We start from the raw sequence: 27,131 nt of genomic DNA, 5'->3' as shown, positions 1-27,131 counted from the left end.
GCCCATAGGGCTAGCTAGAGCCTACCTTAGGAGTGACTTCTATGTAGTAAAAGGGGAGTTTGAACGTGGCAACCACTTATTATGCCACTTCACTGCAGCAGTAAACTGCGCCTGCAGGCACTGCAGTGGAAGAGGCCTGAGTCAGGTTTGAAAGGCTACTTCAGTGGGTGGCATAAGCAGTGCTGCAAGCCCACCAGTAGCTTTTAATTTACAGGCCCTGTGTATATGGGATATGTAGAAAAGAAGGATCTGCTTCTTATGGTTACCCCCACTTTTTGCTTGATATGATCTGTTTTTGACTAGTCTGACTGGGATCCTGCTAATCAGGACCACAGTCTATCTACTTTCTCCCTAAATTGTTGTGTTCAGTGCATTCCAGATTGGATACTGGGGTATCCTTGTCAGTCCCTAGTATATGGTACCCATGTACTCAGGGCATAGTTACACCTGACGTCTCACATGGGCTGAAGGATATATTATGCCACCCATGAGAGACCATGCAAAATGGAACAACAGGCCTGCCATTGCAGCCTGTGTAAGTTGGTGCATGCACCATTTGCTAAAGATATTGGTTAACTATATCTAAGGGTCACTGCACTTAAAACCTATAAGTCACCCATGTAGCAGTCTTTTGGAATCCTGAAGGCAGGGTGCTTGGTTCTAAGTGAGAGGGTGCCCCTGCATGAGCAGCACACCCCTGCAGTCCATTCTCCTGGGTTGTCAGTGGCGCAGCCATATTCTATATAGAGGGGCACTGCTTAATTATGCGATGACCATCTCAAAAACGGCTGCAACTAATCCTATCTGGTATCAAATATGTTGGAATCAACATAAATGATTGCAAGCACTGGCAGAGCCCTCCGTTAGGCTCTCAGTGTTCCAGGTGCCAACCTTCTAGCTCCGTACTGCACAAAATGGTGGCTGCCGATTAGAGACACATTTCTGCCCTCCTGCTGCTGAGCCAAGCTCCAGCAGAGGACGGTGGAACAATAGGCATCTTCTCACAGGGAGATTTAGTGTATTGGGACTGGGTGGGCACGCCTGCCAGCGCCTGCATGAGGGACACATTTGGTGTCTTTGTGAATAGTCCAGTTCAAACCAGTTCTGGGAGCCGTTGGCTCCCGCTCTGGCGTGAAACTGGACAACGGACATGGGAGTAACATCCCCCCTGTCCAGACCCTCCCCTGGTAGTGTCCCCTGAATCTTCCCAACCCTTTCCCCAGGGTATTTAAGGACTTACCTGGGTGTAGGTCCCTTGGTGTGTCATGGGATAAGATTCAGAACTGAAACCACTGCACTTCTTCTGTCTGGGCACTCTGGACATCGTTTGGGCCTGACTTCATCTCCCTTTCAGTCTGCTGCATCACCTGTGCCTGTGCACCATACAGGATCTATGCAGGACCTGTGGAGCATCAAAGGTACTTGAAGGAATCTCCCTTGAAGTGAAGGAGTCATTTCCCTGCATTCGCAGGCACCTCAACACTGCTGATGGGTCTGCTGATCCCGAGCTCCTGCGTACTCAGAAGGGTTCAATAACACATGTGGTGGTTTTCTACGTCTCTCTGGGCCTGCGCTCTCCTCTCACCGAATTTGAGGCCAGAATCCCTTGTATGGACTTTATTAACCGAATCCCTGTGCACCGCGTACTTTTGTAAGTGCAAATGCTTGTTGGCCACTTTGCGACAAGTGCATTGGGCTCCAAGTAGCCCCAACCTCCGGCAACTTCTCGCACCAAGATCTTCAGCCACACCGCCTCAGGGGTATATTGGCCTGCTCCTTTTGTTGAGCTGCTCGAGGTTCTCTTGCGACTCCTGTGATTCCGGCCTGTGGGTCCATTTGAGGGTCACCTTTTTTTTCCTTGGGTTTTTGATTGTTTGGGGCCTGCCCTGACTCCCCTGCTTGTGGTGAGTCTCCTGGACCTTGCTGGTCCCACCCGTGCACCGTCTTGACTTCCTGCATGGGTTGCTTTTGCCAAGGCTTGTTGGAGTTCCTGCTGGACACCGACCCCTCATCACTCGACATCCTTCGTGGGACAGCACTTTCTTGAAGTCCTCCATTGGGTTTGACGGCGGTTTCCGGCACCACTGTACCCCTATGCACTTGGTGTCCCTGGTGTAGGTAATGTGGGTACTAAGGTATCCACGGGTGGGGTGGCTCTCCAACCTTACTCCCAAGGGGTTTCTTCAAGGTCTGTTGGGAAGGGTCCCTAATTTTTAAAAATCCAACCACGACTTGCACATAGAATTGTATGAAGCACGTGGTCTCACACTGCACACGCTCTCCCTGGGGTACCAATCTACTTACCTCGGGTGTTTCTGTGGGTCCCCTGCGATCCTACGTCCTCTTGACATCATCCTGACTCGAGTTGTGGTTCTTATATAACTTGCTTAATATATGGTTTGTTCCCCCCTGGGGTCCACAGTGTACATCGTGCTATTTACTGCATTTCTAACTGAAGTATTGTGTTCATTGTGTTTATCTCAGTGTTGGAGATACTTAAACATACTAGAGAGTATTTTATAATAGATACATATTTTTATAAATACTTCGTATGGTTCTTTTTCACTTGATCCCAGAACAGTGATCTTGTCATTTACAAAAGAGTATTTATAAATAATTCAAGCATGCAAGACGCTAGCAGTTGGTAATTAAGACTGTTTCTGGTAGTGCTGCATGTTTTCTAAGCCACAAAAAAGATTGCCTAAAATCCAAAACATAATTTTCAGGGTACAACAAATCAGTTGAAATACTCTTATAGTGTGATGTGGAGAGACATTAGCAACTCCTACACTTCAAATTGGTGTTTGGTTTGAAAGATGGAGAACATATGGGGTAACTGTATATATTTGTTTGCCTTGTGTCTTTCATCAGCTTTCTTACTTTACCCTATGTCCTCCTTCACAGCAGCTGAATGGTAGGTATTCCTGCCTGCTCTGGCCTTTTGTTTCCTTAGTTTGTTGGCCTGGACAACTCTGTAGGCCAGGGTCAATAGATTCAATGAAGGTGAGCATCATTTATTTGGCAACGTGGCCCTGTAGAAATCATGCTTGACTTTGGTCAAAACTACTGTTTTTCTAAGGAAAACCAGTTTAGTTCCTTAGGGAGTAAAGAGAATGGATGAAAGTTAAACAAATAAGAGTGAAAAAAATTGGTGAAAATCTCGCTAGCAACATTGATCGGTATCAGTCAAAACCAGACAGAGTTGTTTAAGATAGTTTTAAGAGGAGGCATATTAGCTGTCTTGATTGCTATCGTTTCCAGCATAGGACAAGGACTTTAAAGAGGTCCTGATTTCAATTTAACAAGTGCAAGAGAGATATAAATAAGGATATAGATGAGTTGGATTAAGATGCTCTGGGATGCTACAAGAAATTTGTTCAGGTTAAAAGAACTGGCAGAGGTAGCAATAGAAGGCTAATTTTTCATTTGTTAAAAAACAGACTGAGTCCCCCAATTACAAAAAATGCAGAGAAGAATTCCTTTGTGGAATTCTGTTCACGCAATTATTAGTTAGCTTGGTTTTTCATGTGCAAATTTAAGGGATCCGATTTTACTAGCAGGTAAAATACCTTTAGGGAAAGAGCTGCATTGCAGCCTGAGCCTCATTCCCTGCTTGCGTCTGAGCCTCAGGTGAGGGACGGATTCCAGACAACATCTTCTCCCATCCCCACCTCATAGACCGTGAGGACATTTACCACCGGCTGAAGTTTTGCTGCAGGATTGTACGTGCGTCTTTAAATGTGTTTTGCTTGTTTTACTGTGTTTTTTGTCTCTAGGTTTGCAGTAAACCAAGGTAGAGGTTTAATATGTTTGATGCTACCATTTCTGGGAATAAGATAAACCGCTGCATTGTTTTTCAAAGTACACAAAGAAGCATAGGCATCAGAAAGAGTCTCATTGTGTCTAGCGAAAGGAATTTCATGTTGTTTGGGGACAACACTAGTTAGAATTCAAGGACAAGTTGTGAGTGTATATGGTATCTTAAGTAAAGGCTTCACAGTAGCTCAGTGACAGTGGTTGCTTCGAGGTCGTAGTGGTTGCCTAGCTAATAATTGATTTCTCCTATGATAAGGATGGAAGCGTAGTAGCTTCTGATAGGAGTCGCTGTGTTAATACATTTTTCCTAAATGGTGGAGTTACTGCCAGATGCTTGAAAATTGATGAGCATTGAAAGAATGAAGTTGGGGATAGGAGAAACGGAAAGAAATTATTTTTCTGAGTTGGAATAAAGGAGTTGTGATGTCCATCACTAGCTAGATTGAAGAAGGATGGCTGTACTGTCACCCCAACACTCAGAACGATCAGCTCAATATATAGTAGAATTACAAAAACCATGGATTAAAAGATATGAAAAAAGATTTTGGAATGTTCAGTAATAATTTGGTTGTAAATTTTATTCATGTGTTTTACCGTCTTGCGGGAAAATCCAGATAACTTGCCATGCTCTCATGGTGGTTGTTGAAAGGACTAGTCTGCACCTGAGGATTGGCTTTAAAGAACATATTGAATTGTTTGTTGGTATACTTTTACTAACAGATAGCTAGTGTCCCTAGGCGTAACCGTGAATGCTTCTCTGTCGCCTTCCAGTCTCGTACGTTCCTAGGTGGGTTATTTAGGTAGTCCTGTCAAGTGGAAAGGGGTGGGAACACACTGCTTCACCTCCCAGCACACTTTGCCCCTTAGCATTACGGTAAATGCAGTTCATGGTACATGCTTACTTCAATATTTACTGGAGTATTCCTGCTCAGCAACCCCACATTAAATTAGTTTTTATCTATACGGATGACGGATGATATCCAGTAACATGTGTCTAGAGATTTAAGCACTAACATGCACCAACGTTGGTGGTGTACACCAGTAAATATTCAAGTAAGCATGTATCATGAACTGCATTTACCATAATGCTAAGGGGCAAACTGTGCTGAGAGGTGAAGCAGCGTGCTCCCACCCCTTTCTGTTTGAAAAGGCTCTCTTGAGCCATTGAGCTGACGAGCTGGAGATGCACCTGTGTGCCTGTGAGAGGTAATGAGACCTGAAAGGATTGTGGCAGCCTGCTCAGCAACCCCAGATTAAATTAGTATTTATCTCTACTGATGACGGATGATATCCAGAAAAGCATGACTAGAGATTTACATCACTAATCTGCACCAACTTTGGTGGAATATTCAAGTAAGCGTGTACCATAAACTGCATTTACCATAATGCGAAGGGGCGAACTGTGCTGGGAGGTAAAGCAGTGTGCTCCCACCCCTTTCAGCCCTGTCAGGTGATCGCAGTAAGCTGTTTATGTCTCTGAATCAGAAAATGAACCACTGTGATGTCTTGTGGTAAGTAGCTCTGTGTAAGTGGTAATCAATATTTTGCCTCTGGACCTCTTGTTCTGCATCCTAGCTGAGTAAGAAGTATATGAATATGTTATTCTTTTTAAGTTACTGGAAAAGCCCTATGTTGCAGTACCAACAGTTGATCAAGGTTTGAGGATCTGTGCTAACACAGAAATGTGGCAATACCAGTCTGTCTTCTATTTGATGTTTGAGTTTAAAGAGATCATGGGAAATTGACATTTGCGTCAAATTAGGTATTTTATGCTTATAGATCACCTCCACATGCTACTCTCCATAAGAATTAAACACTTCAATTACAACTGAAAGCAAACCTAGCTAATCTCATTCCACGCTCGGTGGACTTCACTTTTTTCTTCCACATAGAGAAAATGTTTGTTTGTAGCATATGTGGCTGCAGATACATATGTTCTGCATACTCTTGATATCTAGTGTTGAACTCAGAGTTGTGCAAGATCAAGTCAAAGCTCTGCACGGGAGGGGAGGGACACTCCTAGTCACACTTGCATCAAAGCCACTCCCTCTCTCAGCATTCTCTGCCTGCCCGTGGCTCCGTCGCTCCGTGTCCCTCTCCTCCTGTGCAGAGCTCATGGAGCATCTTTAAATCTGATAATACATATGAATTAAGCTAGACTACCATTCTAGATGGTTACTGAAGCACCATTTCTACTGGGTATTGTATAAATACTAATTATTAAATCACTGTATAGGAATAGAGTGAATACACTTACCTGCTTTTAGGAGTGATTATAGGGGATCAACTCTATTTGGTCCTGATGAAAAGCTACAGGGGAATGCTTGAAATATGTAGAGCGGGAGCCAACACATACATTATATTGTGCCCCACCCAATACCCCAATGTTTAACCATACCAGCTACTAGATTCAATAAAGTTTAGGTTCCTAGTGGCCAGGTATTTTAAGCATTTCTCTTCACTAATTCACTGACCATTTTCACTCCTACTTTAGTCCTTATAATATAGTCCCCACCTTTCAAAAGTGCTCTCACGTCTCCGTTGGTTGCAGCACACACCGTCCTTCAGCGGGACAGGAAGAATCCGATGATGAAGCATGCCACCAAGGGGCCTTTTGTTGGGTGAGGGTTATTTAAAAAAAATATATATATATTTTCCCTCAGGGAATCTCTGGAGTGACTACAACCCTAGTGGACAAAACTACCTAGCCCACAAACAACCTGCCATTTTCCCCTCCGTGGATTGGGGTTTGTGGTCAACGTCACTAAGTACCCCCTCGAGCCACTTCTGGTCTAATCCTTCCTGGTCCCAGCCCCAAATGCAGTCTCTGGCAGATCCTACTTAAGCGATCAAAAGGTGGTGGCATTCCAGCAACTACTGCCTCTTTTCCGGCCACTCCATCCTCTCAGAGTTTGAATAGTAATAATCTCGCTCAGTGTTCAGAAAACAATCTAACAATGGAGTCGGTGCCAATATCTCTTTACTACCAGAGAAGTCACCAAGCCTTGTGACTTCAAATACTTCTTCGAAGAAAAACAGGGACTTCAAAGACTTCTTTGAAGAAAAACAAGTCGTAAATGCCAGAGCCCAACATTAGAATCAGGAGTATGGATATAATGTAAATCTACAGCACTAAATGTGACAAACAAATGCTTACAGTGTAAGTAACATTATTCTTTCCTTTAGTGAAACCCTATTTCCTTCACTTACCACATAATTTTGCTGTGCGCCTTTCCTGTTCCCAATTGGTCACTAATTTACTCTTGCTTTTCACAATTGTAATTATCTGACATTGTCCAGGGTGGGACTGTTGTGTGGAAAAAAATGTGACTAGTCAAAGCCTGGTTGGTTTGTAGGTGTATTCAAAGGGAATTCCCACCTTGAAACAAAATTTCCCTGCCCCTAGAGCAAAATGTATTCATAAAAAGTATGCAAGTGTATATCTTTAAAAACAATTGTAAATCTTCCTTTTGAGAACAGCAGACCTGGATTTACCATTATAATTCCAGCCACTTGTAGGCCTAGCTTTGTGACTCGAGAAAGAAAAAGTCAGTAATGATTATCACGAGCAAAAAATAATAATTGGCAACTAATACTTCAGTACAGTTTGCTTTTAACTGGCATGTTCCTTTCTATTTCGGGAACAAGGTCAACACATCTTGCGAATTGGCAATTTAATAGAAACGCCATGCTTTAGGCTGTGAGGCCATTGCTGTGTTTTTTACAGTGTTAGCAAGTGTTCAGAACAAGGTCCCCTATTTAGCATCTTCAGTAACTGGAGTATCACCGCCATCTAAAGCAGTGTTTCCACAGTTGTGGTTCGCTCGTCGATTTTCAGTGGTTGCTAAAGTCCAAGCAATAAAGATGCCTTTAAATTCTGTAATCACAACAAATGTCAGGCTTATACTGCTTATATTCTTTAACATGACGATTGGTGTTTACAAACTCCTCTCACTTTGCAGTCAGAGAAATAAAGTGAATTATATGACAATCTTGCTGGGTAAAAGGAGAGTGAAAGGAAAGGATGTAGAATGTCAGTGTTTTGTAGTTCAACATTTAAATTCCTTTAAATGAACTGTAGATATTAAGCAGCTACGAACGCAAAAATGAAGATTTTTTAATGTAATTCTGAAGTGTGATGGTAATAAAGATTTTAATAGGATAAAAACAGATCAAGACACATGGTGATGAAACCCGATTTCCCCACACATTATCATTTATGTGCATTATAATTTTATCAATAAAACTGTAAAACTGCGTATTTAGTGGCCATTTTAATGGAAAATATGCTGTCTGTAAATTGCAGTGCGCTATCACATGATGATTTAGTTACATAGAAAAATTACCCACCTCATGTCCATGAAAGCTGGGTGGCTTGTGAAAGTTTGTTCTAATAAACTTGTGTCTGGGTTCTAAAAGGTTTGGGAAGCACTGATCTAAAGTGAGTACTACATTTAGTAGTTCTCAATTCTTGAACTCTTTGTGCTGTCCAATGTCAAAATCGATAAATACAGATCCTATCCTGTTCTTCTTTCACATAGCAACCTTCCAGCCATGTGGAAATGGATCTCTCCAGATGGATCAAGTCCTGGAACAGCAGTAAGTATGAGGACTATATTTTACGGGAACAGCAAATGCATCTGTCTCCAACTACTTTAATATTGTAACCTAAACAGTCTGCAAAACCTAAGCTTTTGTAATTGTTTTTTAATGCTTCTACACTCTGGAAGTGTCTGTGTAGATTTTGTTTTGTTGCAGACACTAATTCATACTGTTTACCTGTCTAAATATGTGCAGTACATGCAGTCTTGGAATTTATGTTTAGTGTCAAACCCTGATGCATTATTTTCAATCTCAATAAATGAAAAACCTAATTAGGCAGTTCTTCATAAATGTAATGGCTTTTTGTCAAACAAACCTATTGTGTTTTTAGTTCTGAGTCACATTATAAGAACCGGTTACACGATGGAACTCTGACAAGGCAGTCGCTTCGTGATTCTCGAGATAAAGCATAAGTCCTTAAACCGTTTGATCTGAGGGATTCTAAAGAATATGCCAGATTTTCTATAAAAACGGCTTACAGAGTGTAGGAAGCTGGGTTCTTGTTGCAGTAGCCCCCCACCACATTTCGCTTGGTATTTAATGCAATGTTAACAGAAGTTTACTGTGTTCCTGCCTAACCAGTTCCCCAGTACCTGTGTTCTTTCCCTAAAAATGTACAATTGTTTCCCCCAATTGTCAATGCCTTTAATACACTCTATAAGTCCCTGCAGCACAAATTGTTCTAACCTAAGGGACCCCATACCAAACTCATACAGGGCTGCTATCGCAGGCTGCGTGTCTTGGTGCAGACAACTTAGTAGTATCCGACGGTCTTCCTGCCTTTTGCCTGGATGATGGGCAGATTCACATGTGACCCCTGCCTCGCAGCGCATATCCCACTGATTTTGGTGAGAAGTTATTGATACAGAGGAATATGAAGACACCTCCACCAAGCAAAGAAGCACTTCATATAGTTAAGAGGAAGGACCCCGGTTTAGTGGAAAGTTAACTCTTTATTGTCTCGTCGTCTTCTCTATAGCAGGATTCATTTTATCACACATTTCTGGATAAAGACGCACCAGGAACAATCACATTGCCAAAATGCATGCAAGGGCACAGGTGACATTTCCTCGTGCTCCATTACGCAGCCGTAGTGTAAAATACATACTGGCCATTTACCCAAGGAGGTAGCATGTAGTAATTAACCAGTAGAAAGAACTCCATATGAGTAGATCTTTTGTGCAAAACTGTGGACTCTTGTTGGATAAAAGGACAGGTGCGGTTCCTTTGTGTCTGAGTCACTCACAAAGCTTCTGATACACCCACACAGACACTCAAACACCCACTCACACACAGCCACTCACAGACTGACTCACACACTCATGAAGGCACTTGCAAACCCACTCATAGACACTCACACACCTACTCTCAGTCCCATTGAGACACCCGCGCACTCACACACACACTCAAAGGTTACAGTTAGGAAATACAATTTAAAAACTATGTTCGGACTGCTGCCCTATCTCTCTCATTAATACTGAAGTCAAAATGTATGCGACTGTCCTTGCCACACGTCTTAAACTGGTACTCAGTAGCCTCATATATCCTGACCACTGCGGCTTTATGCCACATCGCAGCACAAGACATTGCCTACGACGCCTACTTGTGGCACTGGCTCACCACCACCTCCTCCCCCGTACCTAGTCTTGCTACTAATCGACACAGAAAAAGCCTTCAACGCAGTTGATTGGCTTTGCTTGGAAAATCTGCTGGAGAAAGCAGGATTTGGACCGCACTTTCGGATACTGATATGGTTGCTATACTCAAATCCATCTGCTAGGGTCCTCATTAACGGGACATACTCAAATGTCTTCCCTATCAGGAGAATGACGAGACAGGACTGCTATTATTTACTTTAAGGTACTGTTACTTACTTTTGAAAGGGCACATCGAATTGCATTTTGCACCGGGAGCGAGGAGCGCTTCCGCGGCATTTTTAACTATTTTATTTGGCTTTTATGGGCTTTTTAAACCTTATTTTAGTACAGCTTGCACATTTGCACACTTTCCCTACCTTCCCGGACTCTCCCCAGTCACCGCTAATTTCGCTTGCGTGCATTGGAGGCAGGCGGAGACGGCCATCTTGGGTGGACAAGGGTTAGCAGGCTAGTCTTTCTAGAGGCCTGGCTACGTAGGGAGATGCTGACGCGAGCACGCCCTGGTACTTCTCCTGAGGCTTGAGCCGGGAGATAGGCATAACGGCACACAGCACAGCAGCTGGGGCTCTCACTGCATATGGTACTGTTATTTACTTTTGAAAGGGCACATCGAATTGCATTTTGCACCGGGAGCGAGGAGCGCTTCCGCGGCATTTTCAACTATTTTATTTGGGTTTTAAGGGCTTTTTTAACATTATTTTAGTACAGCTTGCACATTTGCACACTTTCCCTACCTTCCCGGACTCTCCCCAGTCACCGCTTATTTCGCTTGCGTGCATTGGAGGCAGGCGGAGGCGGCCATCTTGGGTGGACAAGGGGTAGCAGGCTAGTCTTTCTTGAGGCCTGGCTACTTAGGGAGACGCTGGCGCGAGCGCGCAGCGGACGCGCCGCTGGCGCGCCTAAGGCAAGCCCGTCTGCGCCCGTCCGCGCTCAGGTCGCGCACAGCGCCCAAACCCCTGGTTGTCTGAAGTCAGGTGAGACTTTAACCTATACCTACACTAGAGAAGCTTTGCTGGAAATGAAAGGGTCATTTAAGACCACCGACTTCACATGCCTTGCTGTGGACTCAGGATTTATAGCCCACCCCGGGACCTGTCCAAACTGCAAGGCGGTGCTACCTCCTATTCTTTACCAGCCGTTTAAGTCCAAGAAGGCCTATAATACACTGGCTGATCCAACTAACAGAGCTTTTAGATGCATGTTGATTAATGCTAGGTCCCTGGTGAAACATAGTATAGAGTGCACGAGTCTTATGGAGGATAACGACATAAAGTTAGCATTTATCACCGAAACTTGGACGGACGAGGCGTCCAAACCGAACCTGGTAACAGCCACTCCACCAGGTTTCCTATGTGATGTCCTTAACAGGCTAAACAGGAAAGAAGGTGGGCTGGCAGTCCTCTACCATAACTCTATTCACGGGACTTTTAAACCAGTATGTTTAACAACCTGCGAAACCCTTTCTTTTAATCTTAGTTTAACAGATCATTATTCCTACAAGGGCACGCTACTGTATAGGCCACCAGGGGCCAGACATTCTTTCTTTGCCTCTTTGGGGAATATATTGGAAGAAGGCCTTTTATGTGGCTCATATACCATCTTGAGAGACTTCAATTTCTATTTAGAACTTCCTAATGACCCTAATACGGCTAGACTATTGGATTTGATGGATACTGCTAATTTTAAACAACATGTTAGAGGACCTTCTCATCTAGCTGGCCATACCTTGGATAGTATTTTCTCCAACCGCCCAGGGACGTCATTTGTAGGTCTTCTACCCCTGGTTTGGTCCGATCATGCTGCCGCTCTGTTTGACCTCGATGTGGAGGTCCAACATATAAGGAGCAGATGTCATAAAGAAGTGATTGAGACCAGAGCCTGGAATAAAGTAGATGCGATGACTTTGCAGGAAGTCCTAACTTCCACAGCTGGCCAAAAAACGGCAGAAATTGATGAAGCGGTGGCCTGCTATATCAGATGGCTTTCACAGGCATGCATTGAATTGGCACCTCGTAAACTTATTGTACCAAAAAGAGCTCATCCTTCGGCCCCATGGTACACAGAGGAGTTAAAAATTCATAAGTGTACTTGCAAACACTTAGAACACAACTGGAGGAAAGGATATCTAGATACAGAAAAGATATTGTATAAATCTAGCCTGCGAATCTACAAGCAAGCTGTTCTGTCGGCCAAACAGAAATATTATTCAACTCAAATTGAATTGGCCAAGAATTCACCTAGAGAGCTTTTTCAAACGGTCTCCAAGCTGGCCACTTTGAGGCCAACTACTATCCAGTCTAGCCCTGATCTCTGCGAGGAGAATGCTGCTTTCGAACAAAAGTCACAAACATATTTTCAGCTTTCAGTGACTTAAACAAGGGTGGTCCGTCTGAGGCGACTGATCCTGAACACTTAAAACTCTCCTCGCAGGCTATGGAGGAATTCAAACCACTGACTGTGCAGGACACGTTGGAACTACTCACAGGAGTGAAATCAGACTCACCTTTGGATCCGTGCCTGCTAAAAATTACAAAATTTGCCCCGGTCCCTATTGCACTATTTTTTACTCCTATTTTTAAAAGTATTTTTAAACTTGGACAGTTTCCAAAACATTGGAAGATGGCTTTCATATTACCTCTTCTAAAAAAGCCCAGCCTTGACCCTAACAAACCCAATAATTTTCGGCTGATATCACGCCTTCCTCTTCCTGCGAAGATGGTCGAAAAGGCGATGAATAGACAACTCAGTACCTTCTTGAAGGAAGCCCAAGTGCTAGATTCCTCCCAACACGGTTTTAGAGAGGGACATAGCACAGAATCTTCCCTTATTAAATCTACAGATGAGATTAGAATAGCAGTTGATCAGGGAGGTAGGACAGCCCTGATCTTACTGGTTCCCTCAGCCGTATTTGACACGGTCCATCATGGGATTCTGATGGACCGTCTCAGAGAATGTGGTGTAAAGGGCAAAGCCTGGGATCTGCTCAATTCATTTCTCTCTGACAGAGGCCAGATTGTAGCTCTGGGGAAGTTTCAATCGAAACCTTTCTCATTGCCATGCGGCGTCCCGCATGGGTCCTCCCTGAACCCAACACTCTTTAATGTATATATTTTTCGTCCCTGGCGCCTGTTATTAGTGCTTATGGGTTTGGGATCACCTCTTATGCAGACGACACGCAAATTGTGGTATCATTATTACCTGGCCAAGAAACTGGAATAGACATCCGCTTCCAGTCCTGCATGGAAGAAGTCAGAAGATGGATGGCAGGTAACTGCTTAAAGTTGAACTCGAACAAAACCGAGGTGATGCTGTTTAGGAATGACCCTAATTTCTGTACCCCCTCATGGTGGCCGGCCTCACTTGGGTCACTCCCTATCCCCTCAAAAAAGGTGAAAAATGTTATACTTGAGCATCCAACAACATTTTTTGTACAAGCTTCAGCTGCTCCAGAATGCCGCTGCCAGACTTCTCACGGGTACTCCTAAATTCTCCCCAATCTCCAATGAGATAAAAAAAACTGCACTGGCTCCCGGTGAGGAACCAGGTACAGTTTAAATCGCTATGTATTGTTTTTAAAGCATTGCAAGGATGGGACCTGACCATTTCAGATGGCCATTCCAATGGTATAAACCAATGCGAATGCTACGATCTTCAGAAGCGAAACTGGTCGTTGTCCCTTCATCAAAAAAAGCCCACTGGGATGGCAAAACCTTCACCCTGTGCGCCGCAAAGGCCTGGAATGGGCTTCCATATCATTTTTAGAAATGCCACCAATCTGTTAATTTTTAGAAAGGGTTTAAAGACCTGGCTTTTTGATAAATAATCTTTCCATGCCCCGGGCCCAGCATTAAGAGAAGTAACTAGCGCCAGGACACCTTCGGGTAATCGCGCGCTTTAGAAATCATATTTTTTTTAACATAACAATGCCCTCTATCTCCCCTTCTCTTTGCTCTAGCAATAGAGCCGCTAGCCCGCCTCATCTGCGCTGGCGTGCAGATAAAAGGGTGGAAATGTCAAGGATCCCACGAGGATCAAATCGCCCTATATGCTGATGACGTTCTATGCTTCCTTGCTAATCTGTCACGCTCGGGTCCCCGATATCTCCATATCTTTCGGCTATTCGGAGAGGCGTCAGGCTTGCGCCTGAATCCAGCCAAATCACCTTTGGTGCCCTTCCACGTGTCACGGGAATGTGTGGAGTGGCAAACAACTATCCTCCTATGGTGCCTCACCTTTAAATATCTTGGCATCTGTGATCGCTCCTCCCGGCACTTACATGGTCTCTTAACATTAGCCCTCTAATCAAACCCACAAAAGAGGACCTCTACAGATGACAATCCCTCCCCCTCAATCACCTTGGGAAGATCTCTTTGTTCAAGATGATAGTGCTTTCCCGATTCTTATATGTAATATAGAACCTCCCACTACATCTCCCCATGATCACAGCATTTCTCTGGGGAATCTTGAGGCCACACATAACCCTTTCCCACTGTCAGCAGGCCCCGTACGACAGCGGTATGGGGATGACAAACCTTTTCCTGTATTACGTGGCCACCTGTCTCCTGGCGATACATTACTGGTTTACCGGGGGATGGTCTGACCCAGCTTACCTCCTGGAACTGGAGAGCCTAGGGTTCTCCTGGATCCAGGCTATGCTCTTTGGGGCCCGGTTCCTCACACTCTCCCGGCAGTGACTCGGTCAGCCCATCTTGCATGGCGTTCCGCACTGCGATACACTCAATGGGCGGCTAAACTCACATTACAGACACCCCTGTGGCATGGCACCTGGCTTGGGGAGGTGCGGACTCTGGAAGGGTTTCGGAAATGGGAACTGATCAGGATTACACACCTAGGGGATGTGTAGAAAGGGGGGCATCTATGCTCCTTTCAAGACCTGCATATCACTTACTCGCTACATTCCACTCAATTATATAAATATCTACAGCTCAGCCATGCCATAACCCTCTATGTGCCTGCAGGCACTACATTCCCAGAGTGCAGCCCACTAGAAGCCAAAATCCTAATGAGTAATCTGGGATAGGGTGGAGTGTTAACAACTCCCTATCCACCCTATTCTCTTAAAAAAACCACTGGGAGCAATTGGAGAGATGCCCTGATGGCACCTTGAGTAATCACCATCTTTGCTATGCTCCACCTAATCAAAATATACTTCCTCCACTGTGCGTACCTCACTCCTGTCCGTCTGCATTGAGCTAGCTTTCTTCCTACCCCTAGATGCCCGTGATGTGCAGTAGAGCCCACAGACTTTTACCATATGGTCTGGTCCTGCTCCTAGCTCACCCATTATTAATCAAATTTTAACTCTGTTTGTCCTTTGAATCATTTTTAAAATCTGTGTTTTAAAGTGGCTGAAGATCACGTGGACTATTCACTTCCTGGTCCTTGTGGTGCCGCCGAGAGCCACCATTTTAGGTCAGGGGCGCTCTAGTCTCGGGCACACGGGACGACTATTTAGATGCGCGCCGGACGGACGCGCATCGCTTAGAGGTTCAGGCACTGCTACGCTTCGCGCTAGCTAGGCTCTCCTTCGTTTTGCTCATTTGCACATTGTGTCTTATTTTTACGCATACTTGCACTTTAAAATTGAAAAATCTATTTTTAACTCTGTTTGTCCTTTGAATCATTTTTAAAATCTGTGTTTTAAAGTGGCTGAAGCTCACGTGGACTACTCACTTCCTGGTCCTTGTGGTGCCGCCGAGAGCCGCCATTTTAGGTCAGGGGCGCTCTAGTCTCGGGCACATGGGATGACTATTTAGATGCGCGCCGGACGGACGCGCAGCGGACGTGCGCAGCGGTTGCGCCGCGGGCGCGCCAAAGGCGCGCCCAAGGCAAGCCCGTCTCCGCCCGTCCGCGTCCCGAAAGCGACCAGCACCAGCCACGCTGGTTGCGACCCTCGGCCTGCGGGATCCCCACTGGTATATAGTCGCCTTGATTTATTGGATTTGAGACCCAGCTTGTGTACTGCCAATTCTAGCTGGGAAGTGTATGGCACTCGTACTTTATCATGTACTCCGTGTCCTTTCCATCTGAGCCCCTCTCTGAGTGTGTGTAACTCTCGCTTTGGAGGTACGTTTAGATCCAAAGCCCGCCCTACCATTAGAGCAGCGCTGTCGGTCAATGGTGAAACACTACCAGGATATTTTTGACCTTATCCTGGACCAACATCTCGACCTTCTGTTTATCACTGAGACTTGGATGAACGATTCGTCCAATCCTATTGTCCATATGGCAATTCCGGGGGGTTACAAGATTTCCCGGGCGGATCGCCTTCGTAGCAGGGGGGTGGCGTGGCTATTGTTCATAAAGATGCTTGGGAGGTGACACAGTGCAATAATATCGTACTGGGCCAGGCCGAGCTTCTTGACTTCACCATTGCTTTCTCGGCCCACTCTACGCTAGGTGGTACCTTAGTTTATAGGCCGCCTGGCTATGCTGGACCTTTCTTAAGCAATCTGGGAGAGTTACTCGTTCCTCGTGCTTTGCGCTTCTCGCAGTATCTTTTTCTGGGAGATCTTAATATTCATCTTGACCAACGGGATCTGGGCAATACTCGTGCCTTTTTCGAGGCGGTTGATCTGGCACAGCTTACTCAATGGGTGAGCTCTCCTACCCATTGTGGCGGTCATATTCTGGACCCTATTTGCTCTAATTTCCCCATTTCTATTGAGAATCCTCTTCCAGTTTCCTGATCCGATCACTTTCTGTCCTGTTTTACATGGTCTGGAAGTGACGGGGACGCCGACCAACAGGTCAGTCCCCCGCCGCCGACAGCCAAAATTGATCCTGCAGGTTTTAGGACCGTATTAAACAACTCCAGGGTCACTCTCCCGACTGACCTGAATGGGGCGTTAGCTTGTTTCCTGGGATGGATTGGGCGAGCTGTGGATAGCCTCTCTCCTCCATCCTGTCACCGGCGCCTTAGAGTTTCCATTTTGAAACCCTGGTTTTCTACCGATCTGAAGCTGCTCAAACAGCACTGCAAAAAGCTTGAACGTTGCTGATGAATTGACTTTTGTTCAGCAGCCAAGAAGGCATTGAGAGACGCCCAGAAGGTCTATTACCAGGCCATTCGTAAGGCCAAAAGCCTCTACTATACCAACCGGATTGAGTCCGCCAGCAATAACTCGAAAGTTATTTTTTCTATTGTCCAGAGTTTTATGGCCCCGGAAGCAATGGCCACCAAACTCCCAGTTTCTGCTGCTTGGTGTGAAAAGTTATCTAACTTCTTCATGGCCAAAATTCGGACCATCCAGGCGATGTTTGCTTGTCAAAGTCTGTCTCCGGTTGTGGGACCGACCCCTGTTGTTTCGTTTTCAGCTTTCTCCCCTGTTAACCTCTCGGAGTCCCTTAAATTATTGGAATCCATAAAGTCCGGGTCTCCTTCGGATCCGTGTCCGGCTAGGCTTTTGGCCTCAATTGCAGAGTCAGTTAATTTGGAAGTTAATACACTCATTAATCTGTCCCTTACTGAGTTGGTTGTTCCGTGGGAGTGGAAACAAGCAAAAATTATCCCGTTGCTAAAAAAACCTTCCCTGGATGCCGGGAACCCAGCGAATTATCGCCCTATTTCTTTACTCCCGTGTCTGGCTAAAATCTGTGAAAAGGTCGTCAACAGACAGCTTACTGATTTTGTTGAGAGCGCTAAGCTACTCCATCCTGCACAATCTGGTTTTAGAGCTACCTACAGTACGGAGGCTGCCTTAGTTGAGGTTTCAGAGGCTATTCGTGAGTGTTTGGATTCAGGGGGGAGTGCAGCCCTTATTTTGTTAGATCTGTCGGCTGCATTCAACACTGTCCCTCATGCTTTGTTGACTCGGCTTGCTTAGATTGGTATTACAGGTCATGCCTGGAAGTGGCTGGAATCTTTCCTTACACAGCGGTCACAACAGGTCTGGCTCCCGCCTTTCTCGTCTCTCTCTCAGCTTGTCTCCACTGGCGTTCCTCAGGGGTCCTCGTTGAGCCCCCTGCTCTTCAATATATACGTTACTTCTTTGGTTCAATTCGCAGAGGAATGTGGTGCTAAGGTCATTGCCTATGCCGACGACACTCAGCTCCTGTTTAAGTGGGGCAAATCTGATTTTTCCACCTTTAGAGTGCAGGAGTGTCTGACTGCAGTTTTCCAATGGCTATCTGCCGCTCAATTGAAATGCAATGAGGATAAGACAGAAATCCTCCTATATGGTAAATTCCCCCCTCATTTCAGGGATTCTCTATGGCCCCCTGCCTATCCATCACCCTCATGTACGGGTCTCCCAGTTAAAAACTTGGGGGTCTGGTTTGACGAGCAGCTGTCTTTCCTGACCCAGATCAAAAAACTCTCAGGCTGCTGCTTCAGCATACTAAGATCTCTTAGGAAGTTTTTACCTTTGTTACCGAGATCAGCCAAAGAAATAGTGGTCCGGGCTCTTATTCTCTCCCGTCTTGATTATGCCAATGGATTATACATTGGTCTTCCTGACTATTTGCTGAAAGAATTGCAGGTAGTTCAGAATGCGGCAGCCCGGCTGGTGTTTACATCAGAAATAGTATTGCTCACCTGTTACGCTCATTGCATTGGCTTCCTGTCAAGAAACGTGTCGAATTTAAGGCTCTGGTTCTTGCGCATTGCGCTTTATTTGCTGGAGGTCCTTTTTATCTTAGAATGCATTTCTCCTTCTACCAGCCTTCCAGGCTTCTGAGATCGTCATCTCAGCTTCTTCCCTCTATCCCATGCGTACGTCTCCAACGTATGGGGGGTAGATCTCTTGCCTTTAGGGCAGCCACCCTGTGGAATGCGCTGCCTTTTTCTATGCGCGCTACTCAAGACTCTGATCACTTCAAGAAGCACCTCAAAACGTTCCTGTTTTAACTGCCTTTCTTTGCCTTCCGTCTAAGCTCGCGCCGGGACACTCCTAGGAGTGGCTGTGCGCGCTATAAAACACACTAACATAACATAACACATTATTGGACAGCAATAGCAACAGAATTGAGTGCCACACTGAGTTGGGAGGTCCCACTTAGTCCCCTAGACCTTATCCTGGGGGTCATGGAGGGATTAAATGGCTCCCGTGCTGATAAAATGCTCTTGGAGACGGCTACCATGGTGGCCAAAAGGGATATTGCGGCGGCCTGGAAAGATTCTGCCTCCCTGGCCATCTCTAAATAGCGCAAAGGAGAGGGCTGGTGCGCTACATGCAGGAAAAACCAGTGTGCGAGGTGAGAGAATGTCCTGCCAAATATGATCTCGTATGATCTTGTATGGGGCAAATGGCTGGGACTGGCGAACTAAAGACACTCTAGCGGAGCGTGGGTAACCTTAGGACTACCTTAGGAAAATCTGGAAATGTATTGCATGCCGCAGTGAATTGAGTTATCATGCTGTTTGCAAAAAACACAGTAAACTTCTTTTTTTAACTGTAGAAATTCACTCTATAAACAAAGGTTACAGGGGTGTTATACTTAGGAAGTAGAATTAAAATAACCTTAGAAATTCCCTGAAAAAAACAAAGGTTACAGGGGCGTTATAGTTAGGCTCAGATTTCACTCATACAAAATCATAGAAATTCAGCAGTATTAGTTACCCAAGCTAACTATCACTTATGCCCCCACAATGCACTACTTATGAGCTCGCATCACTCATTACATAGTCAATGACATCACTGATGATATCATCTACAGAAACACTCACACCCCATACAACCTCTCATACACCCACTCCCACACAACCACTCTCATATGCATTCACTGACCCATATAAGTAATCACACACCCACTCGCGGATTCATAGAGCTGCTCATACATCCACTAACTCACCCATACAACCACTCATACACCCACCCACTCATTGACTCACCAATACAGCCGCTCATACCCACCCACTCACCAATACAGCCACTCACACATCCTGTTATACGGACATGCAGACACTAACACAGCCACTCATACACCCATACAGCTACTCACACACCTACCCAACCACCCAAACAGTCACTCATATAGCCACTCACTCATCCATACAGTTACTGACACACACTCACTCACTGATATAGATACTAACACATGTACTCACTCACTATACAGTTACTGACGCAAGCGCACACCTACCCGTACAGCCACTCTTACACCCCATCACTTCACTATACAGCCTCTCACATACCCACTCACTCACCCAGACAGCTACTCACACACCCAGTCACTCGCCTATACAGCCTCTCACATACCCACTCACTCATCCACGCACCACTGACACACCCACTCACACAGCCACACATAGTCACTCACCCACACACCCACACATTCACCCATACACCCACTCACACATTCATAGAGCCACTCTTACAACTACTCATACATGGATACGCACAGCCACTTGCATAATGTGTTACAAATAGAATCACTGAGTAGTACGCAAACTATACTTATTTAACTTTGGTAGTATCTTAGTATATATCTTAGTATATATCTTCAACACTCGAAAAGACTCACAATCACTGGATCATTTAAGATGTCATCAGTGATGTCACTGACCATGTCATGTGTGATGTAATATATGAAGTCATAAGCAGTGTATTGCGGGGGTGTAAGTCACAGCTGGCTCAGGTAACTTAACTACTGAATTTCTGGAGTGAAATCTGAGCCTAACTATAAAGTCTCTGTAACATTGAGTGAATGAATGATTTATTGTATCTTCATTTAATCTTATTTATTAGAACATAACGAAGGTGCCTGTCGTGTCTGTGGTACACAAAGTGTGTTATTTATTTTTAGACCATTATAAATGTGTTAATGCTGATGGAAAGCCGGGTTTTGCTAAACAGTCGTATCGTAATTCATTAGACTTTTCACAAGCTGCATGTTCTTGTGGAAAAGGACAGCTTTTCAGCAGAAGTGATGGTGTTGAAAACAGTACTGCAATTCAATAGGTCTTGCCAGACCGACTGTGACACATATGTATGAGGAAGGCAATAGAACAGTCTCCTTCTTAGAAATATCTATTGTGTCATAAATAAGCCGGTATGTGGCAGGTTTCAACCTCTCTATATAATTGACATCTAGCCTGATAATAAGTGTGACAGCATTAGACTTGTGGCTTTGTGGGCACCAGCACTTTCGAGTAGGTGGATGCTAATATAGCCAGTTAAAAAACAAAAATAAACTTTCTTTTCTTAGTGTCACTTACTGTAGACTTACTCCAGAATCTTTTGACTACATCACACCTACTAGTAACAAAAATTTAGTGATTTGGGTTTGTAACACAGAAGAAAAACTATGTCTTAAAATGTAAGTCACTCATGTCTAAAATGTCAACACTGTCTCCCCAAACAGTTTTAGCCTTGGTTGACAAATCATAACCTAATCGCTTCATCTTGTTGGTTGCAAGTCGAAGCTGATTTGTTTGTACTGATGTAGGTCTGTTCTTTATGTGTGCCGTTCAGTAATGTTGTTCCAATTTTGTAGGCACCGGGTATGCAAGTTGAGACAAGCACTATGTCACTGACCGAAATAAGCGAACAGTTGGCACAGACGCAGCAGCTGGTGGTGCAGCTTAAGGAACTGATCCGAGAGAAAGACCAGCAACTTCAAACTAAAGATCAACAGCTGAAGGTCTGTCCATTTAAGGGATTGCTTTGAAGTCACAAAACAAACTACCCTTGTTCTTCATGATCTGTAGTAATTGTGGTTGATGCACGTTTTGCAAGTTTTTCATTGTATCATTTATGGTTTCATATTTATTTTTTAAAGATTAGTGACAGGGAGTCCCTCAAGGCTAGCAAATACTCAAAGGAACTGTACACATACCGTGGCCTCTCAAACAAACCCTGCATCGAGGGAGGTTTAATTTGGACTTAACCCTTTTTTTTTTCTTCAGTAAAACAAACTATTTTAAAAAACGTACTGGCAGCTTAGGTGGAGGAACTTTTAAAGTACCCTTTATAAAACTAAACATTATTCAAGGTCTCTTTGTCCACTTCTACACATGGTGATATGATCTGAAGTTGTGTACATTTTTGTTTTTGTTTTGCAGATGGTCGTTGAGGTCTTGAAAGTGTTTTTTCCCATGTTTATATTTCAGTCTTGTTATATAGTGTCTTGCTTAAACCTCATCATGTGTGCATAACATATCTGTCCTATGGAAGGTGTCATTACTTCTGTAGCATTTAATATCGTGCATATACGCAAATAAGTGTTGTCTGTCTTATATTTGTTCAAATCATGGTAAATACCACAATTGGAGAACTTCCTAAAACCTCAGGAACTTCGGACTTTTAAAGTAGAACTGTGTTTTTAGGCCATAACTTTCCTCACAGTATATCCAGCATTCTCCTTTCTTTGAATATCTCTTTCCACCATCTGTTCATCTCTGTATATTAATGCAGGCATGCCACTGGAAGTATGCTGTACACAAATGGCATGAGAAAGGACGGGGATGGATAGTGGACGCCCTTCCTACTCTCTTTTAAATATCTCATCTCTTGATCCACTTGCATAACATCCCCTTCCTTTACTTGCTATCATTCTGTATGTCCAGCCCTGCGTTCTTGCTCGCATACCAAACAAGCACTGGCAAAGCTAATAGTTTTCGCCGATGCTAGAGCTATTGGCGTTGCAAATATGTTTTAGCCATGCTGTATACTAATGTGGTTGCTGGTTGACATGGCTAAAAGTTAGTGATGTAGAGGAGAGTATTGTGGAGTAAATTGGAGTGGCATAGTGTGTCGTGGCGAGGAGTGCCTTGTCTTGGAGAGTAGTGTGTCATGGAGGGAATTGAGTAGAGTGGACTGGCAAAGAGTAGATTGTAGTGTGCATGATGCTGTTGCCATAATAGATAACACATTTTCAATTGAAATGACCATTACATTTGCACAGACACAGTTTCCGTATAAAACTATACAGCACACAAATGATAATGTGTGGAAATGGCCTCACCCAGTGTATTGAGTTGTTTTGATCGTATTAAAATATTTATTTTCCAGCACACTTCAGAATTACTAGGAAGTGCTTCATTTGTGCTTTCCTAATTCTTATATATTCTGAAATATTTCCACAGTGAAGTTAGACATTTAAGTTTTGTTGTGTACTAGAAAAAGCCTTTCCTTTCAGACCCCATATTGTCACATAAATATTCTCACTTTGAAGTCAGAGAAAGAAAAGTATACACCAGCTACCTCCGAAGACAGAGCCTGACATTTGACCTCTGTCCTTGAATGCACAGCAAATGTGACAAAATAAGAACACAAGTTAAAGGCCTGTTTTCAGAAAGAGAGCACTTGTGGAATAATATAGTAAATAAGCTATGCGCCACAGGATGGGCAGGGTCAGGCTGGACATCCTAACAAATAAAGGGGAGAGGAGATGCCCTAATGGCGGTCAACCTCAAATCTGGGGAACTGGGCTTGAGTCTCAGCAATGACGCTGAACATCCTGTGATTCTGGGCAAATCACTTAATCTCCCCGTGCCTAACAAGCATGAATGTGTCCTCATGTAATGCAACTGGTGCTATGTAAAAAACGCTCTAATACCCGATTCGGGTCAAGTTTGTGCTATATAAAACTCTGTTTAAAAAAATAAAAAAGCCAGCATATAGAAAGCAAGCAAATGTGATTTAAAAACCTGAAAGCCAATGGTAAGCAGTGGGCGGAATGCATTCCTATGTCAGCTTTCAGAATGTCCCCGAGAAGCCTTTAGCTGGCTTCGACCTGAAAGGGAACAAGTTTGCAACTGTGGTTGCTTGCCATTTGGGTTCTTTCTTTGACTGCCTACTCGTTAACCTCTTGCTGGGCTTTCGAGTCCCAGTGGTCAAGCTCTCTGGTAGCTTAAATGAAATAAAGCCAAACTGCTGTTAGAACTGGCTCTGTTACCTACTTTTAAACACAATTTGTAATAGAAGACATTGTGCTGTTAAATTTATTGTACCATTTGCAGGTCTTCAAAAGTGATAAAGGTACTATTTTTTAGAATAAGACCACTTTTTATTGAATCAATAAAAATTGTTAAAATAGATTAGGTAATCTCGCCCCTAACTCAACAGAGAATGAGGCTGAACTGTTCAGACTCTCTGTTTAACAGAACTGCCTATCGGGTTACATCCAATGGCAGTCACACCCAGTAGGTTCCAAACGCCCTAGAAGAAAACTGTTACCTTTTTGGTGGAAAGGATAACTAGCGTCTCTCACTCCTCTTCTTCTGAGTTGTGCTTGAGTAAGTGGGAGTGTTTGGAATCGGACGCACCTGGGAAAATCTCTCATCTAAACAAGGTAAAAATGGAGCCCTACCCCATACCCTGAAATCAGTACTCACACCTGGTTGGTGTTTCACACTTGATAATACACAGTTTGTCTGCAAATTATGGACATTAGAATGTTTGTGAATATTATAAACAACTTGCTGTTATTATATTTCATCACACATCCCTGTCGTATTAGTTAAAAACCTGCCTAAATAAGAAATAGCTGTCTAACAGCATGACTGTAATAGCTTTTCAAAATATGGCAAGTCTTGTAAAGTCTCCCTGCGCACCTTATTGTCCTATCAGTTTTGAAGTCCGGACTTTGTATTTTTCGTATCCACTCTAGCAGCATGTCCACATGACTAACCAAGTATTGGACCTAGTATATTATATACTTTTCTCATACATGGTTTTCTGTGAAGCTAGGAGAGGTTGGTTCATGCTCCACTCCTGCTATGCTACACAGGATAGCAGACAACACCTCTCATTAAAAATTTGGTTGTACTCTGAAGCTTATTGTTGTTATTCTTTCTATAAGAAAAACGCACAAGGTCTTTCTACATATAGCCATATTTCAGCTGCTGCGTTCCTTGAATACTGTGCTATTCTATAAGTGATCCTGCTTTCTAGGCTCAGCACTTGCTCCAGCATTTCAAAATGCAAAGTGACTATGGTGGCATACAGACGCCTTTGCACATACATCATGCACACAGATCAAGGACTCCAATAGAAGAACATTGTATATGTGCTCTCCTTATCCAATTTTACTGTCTCTGCTCTCCTATTATACCTGTGTTGTACCCTTTTCTAACGTTGGGAAGTAAAAAAAGGTAACCTGTAGCGCTATTGAAAATTACAAGAAGTAAATAGTGAAATGTTATATAGGTGATTTCGATATTGTGTGGTGATTACCTACAAGCAGACATCAGTTTGGATTATGAACCCTAGGTAACATATATATCAATATGTGTTTACCCCTCTGTTCTGGATTTCATCTGGTCTCTGGTCCAATTTTTGTAGGCATCACAAAACATTACTATTTTACCTAGATTTGCTTTTTTTTCTGGTGGTGGCGTATAATAGACTCTGGACCAGATGAAATAAAACTACTGTTTTATTCAGTACCCTATGCTGCATATGATAGACTTGCTGCTGAAACACAGCCATAGGACCTGATCAATCAATCAATTGTTCAGGGGAATTGTAAGCTCCCTACTCACCTATGAGGGTCTCAAGTGTGTGTGTGGGGGGTTTAGCAGCTCCGTTCAGTCGAAGAGCCAGGTCTTGTATGCCTTCCTGAAGATGTTCACAGAGGGGGCGTGTCTGATGTTGATCAGGAGCACGTCTGATGTTGATCGGGAGCACGTTCCAGGTCTTGGCCGTGAAGTAGGAGAAGGCTCTTCCACCTCTTCTGGCTCTGCGGATGCGCAGGGTTTTGGCTAGGGCGAGGTTGGTAGATCGGATGTTTCTTTTGGGTGCGTGGAAGGAGATCTCTCGTTGAGGTATTGGGGTCCTGTGTTGTGGAGGCATTTGTAGGCATGGGTGAGTATCTTGAAAGTAACTCTCTTCTCAGTGGGAAGCCAGTGGAGGTTCCGCAGGTGTTGGGTTTTGTGTTCGTGTCAGGGGGTTGCAGAGGACAAGTCTGGCTGCGGTGTTCAGTATGGTATGGAGTTTTCGGAGCAGAGACTTGTTGATTCCGGCGTAGAGGATGTTTCCGTAGTCCAGTCTGCTGGTTATGAGTGCGTGGGTAACGATCTTCCTTGATTCAGGGGGGGTCCATTTGAAGGTCTTTCGGAGGATGTGGAGGGTGTTGAAGCAACTGAAGGTGATGGCGTGGACCTGTCGGGTCATGGAGAGGGAGGAGTCGAGTACAATGCCGAGGTTTCGGGTGTGGTCCGTGAGGGTGGGAGGGCTGCCGAGGGCAGTGGGCTATGAGGTATTGTCCCATGCAGAGGGGGAGGGTCTGAGGACGAGGACCTCTGTCTTCTCAGAGTTGAGCTTCAGGCAGCTTCTGCTCATCCAGGATGCAACTTCCTTCATCCACTCCTGAAAGTTGAGTCTGGTGGTGATGGGGTCCTTGGTGAGGGAGAAGATGAGCTGGGTGTCGTCAGCGTAGGATACTATGCTGAGTCCGTGCTGTTGGACGATGGCGGCAAGGGAGGCCATGTATATGTTGAAAGACCGTGGGACTGAGCGACGATCCTTGGGCCACTCCGCAGTTTACTTCCGTGGGTTGAGAGCTGAAGGGTGGCAATCTGATTATTTGGATCCTGCTGGTGAAGAAGGAGCAGATCCAGTCGAGGGCGGTTCCCTATATGCCGGCGTCATGGAGTCTGGCGGTGAGTGTTCGGTGGGAAATGGTGTCGAACGCTGCAGAGCGGTCGAGTAGGATCAGGGCCGCGGTATGTCCTTGGTCGAGGTGGGTGCAGATGTCGTCTGTGTCGGCGAGTAGAGCGGTCACAGTGCTGTGGTTGCTGCGGAATCTGGATTGGGAGGTTTCGAGGATGAAGTTTTCTTTGAATTTTGTTAGTTGGGTGTTGACGGTCTTCTGGGTGACTTTTGCCGCAAAGGGGAAGAGGGAGGTGGGTCGGTAGTTCTTGAGGTCCGTGGGATCTGCTGAGGGCTTTTTGAGCAGGGGTCTGACTTTTGTGGGTTTCCAGTTGACGGGAAAGATGCCGCACTTGAAGGTGGTGTTGACTGTTCGCCGTTAGTTTTGGGGCGATGGCGGTGTGCGACAGGCAGGCGTCCGTGGGGGCTACTGACTGGATGCCTTTCATGGTCGAAGTGGTCTCATCGATAGTGACTGGGGTCCAGGAGGAGATGGTGG

At 44.6% G+C, this 27,131-nt stretch overlaps 1 protein-coding gene across 2 annotated transcripts in view; it reads left to right on the top strand.

The window, feature by feature from the left end:
* The window catches only part of LOC146859819 (uncharacterized), a 518,852-nt gene that overhangs the window by 19,194 nt on the left and 472,527 nt on the right, over positions 1-27,131 (top strand). For both annotated transcript variants that reach the window (XM_085643565.1, XM_085643566.1), the window contains exons 2-3: positions 8,358-8,415; positions 21,534-21,680. In XM_085643565.1, the coding sequence (XP_085499691.1) occupies positions 8,371-8,415; positions 21,534-21,680 (192 nt within the window). In that variant the 5' untranslated portion in view covers positions 8,358-8,370. The remainder of the gene's footprint in view (positions 1-8,357; positions 8,416-21,533; positions 21,681-27,131) is intronic.

Source organism: Triturus cristatus, chromosome 3_1 (assembly GCF_964204655.1).
Source record: "Triturus cristatus chromosome 3_1, aTriCri1.1, whole genome shotgun sequence".
Lineage (NCBI taxonomy): Eukaryota > Metazoa > Chordata > Amphibia > Caudata > Salamandridae > Triturus > Triturus cristatus.
Note: the sequence above shows the minus strand (reverse complement) of the source record. Positions and strands in the feature narration are given on the sequence as shown.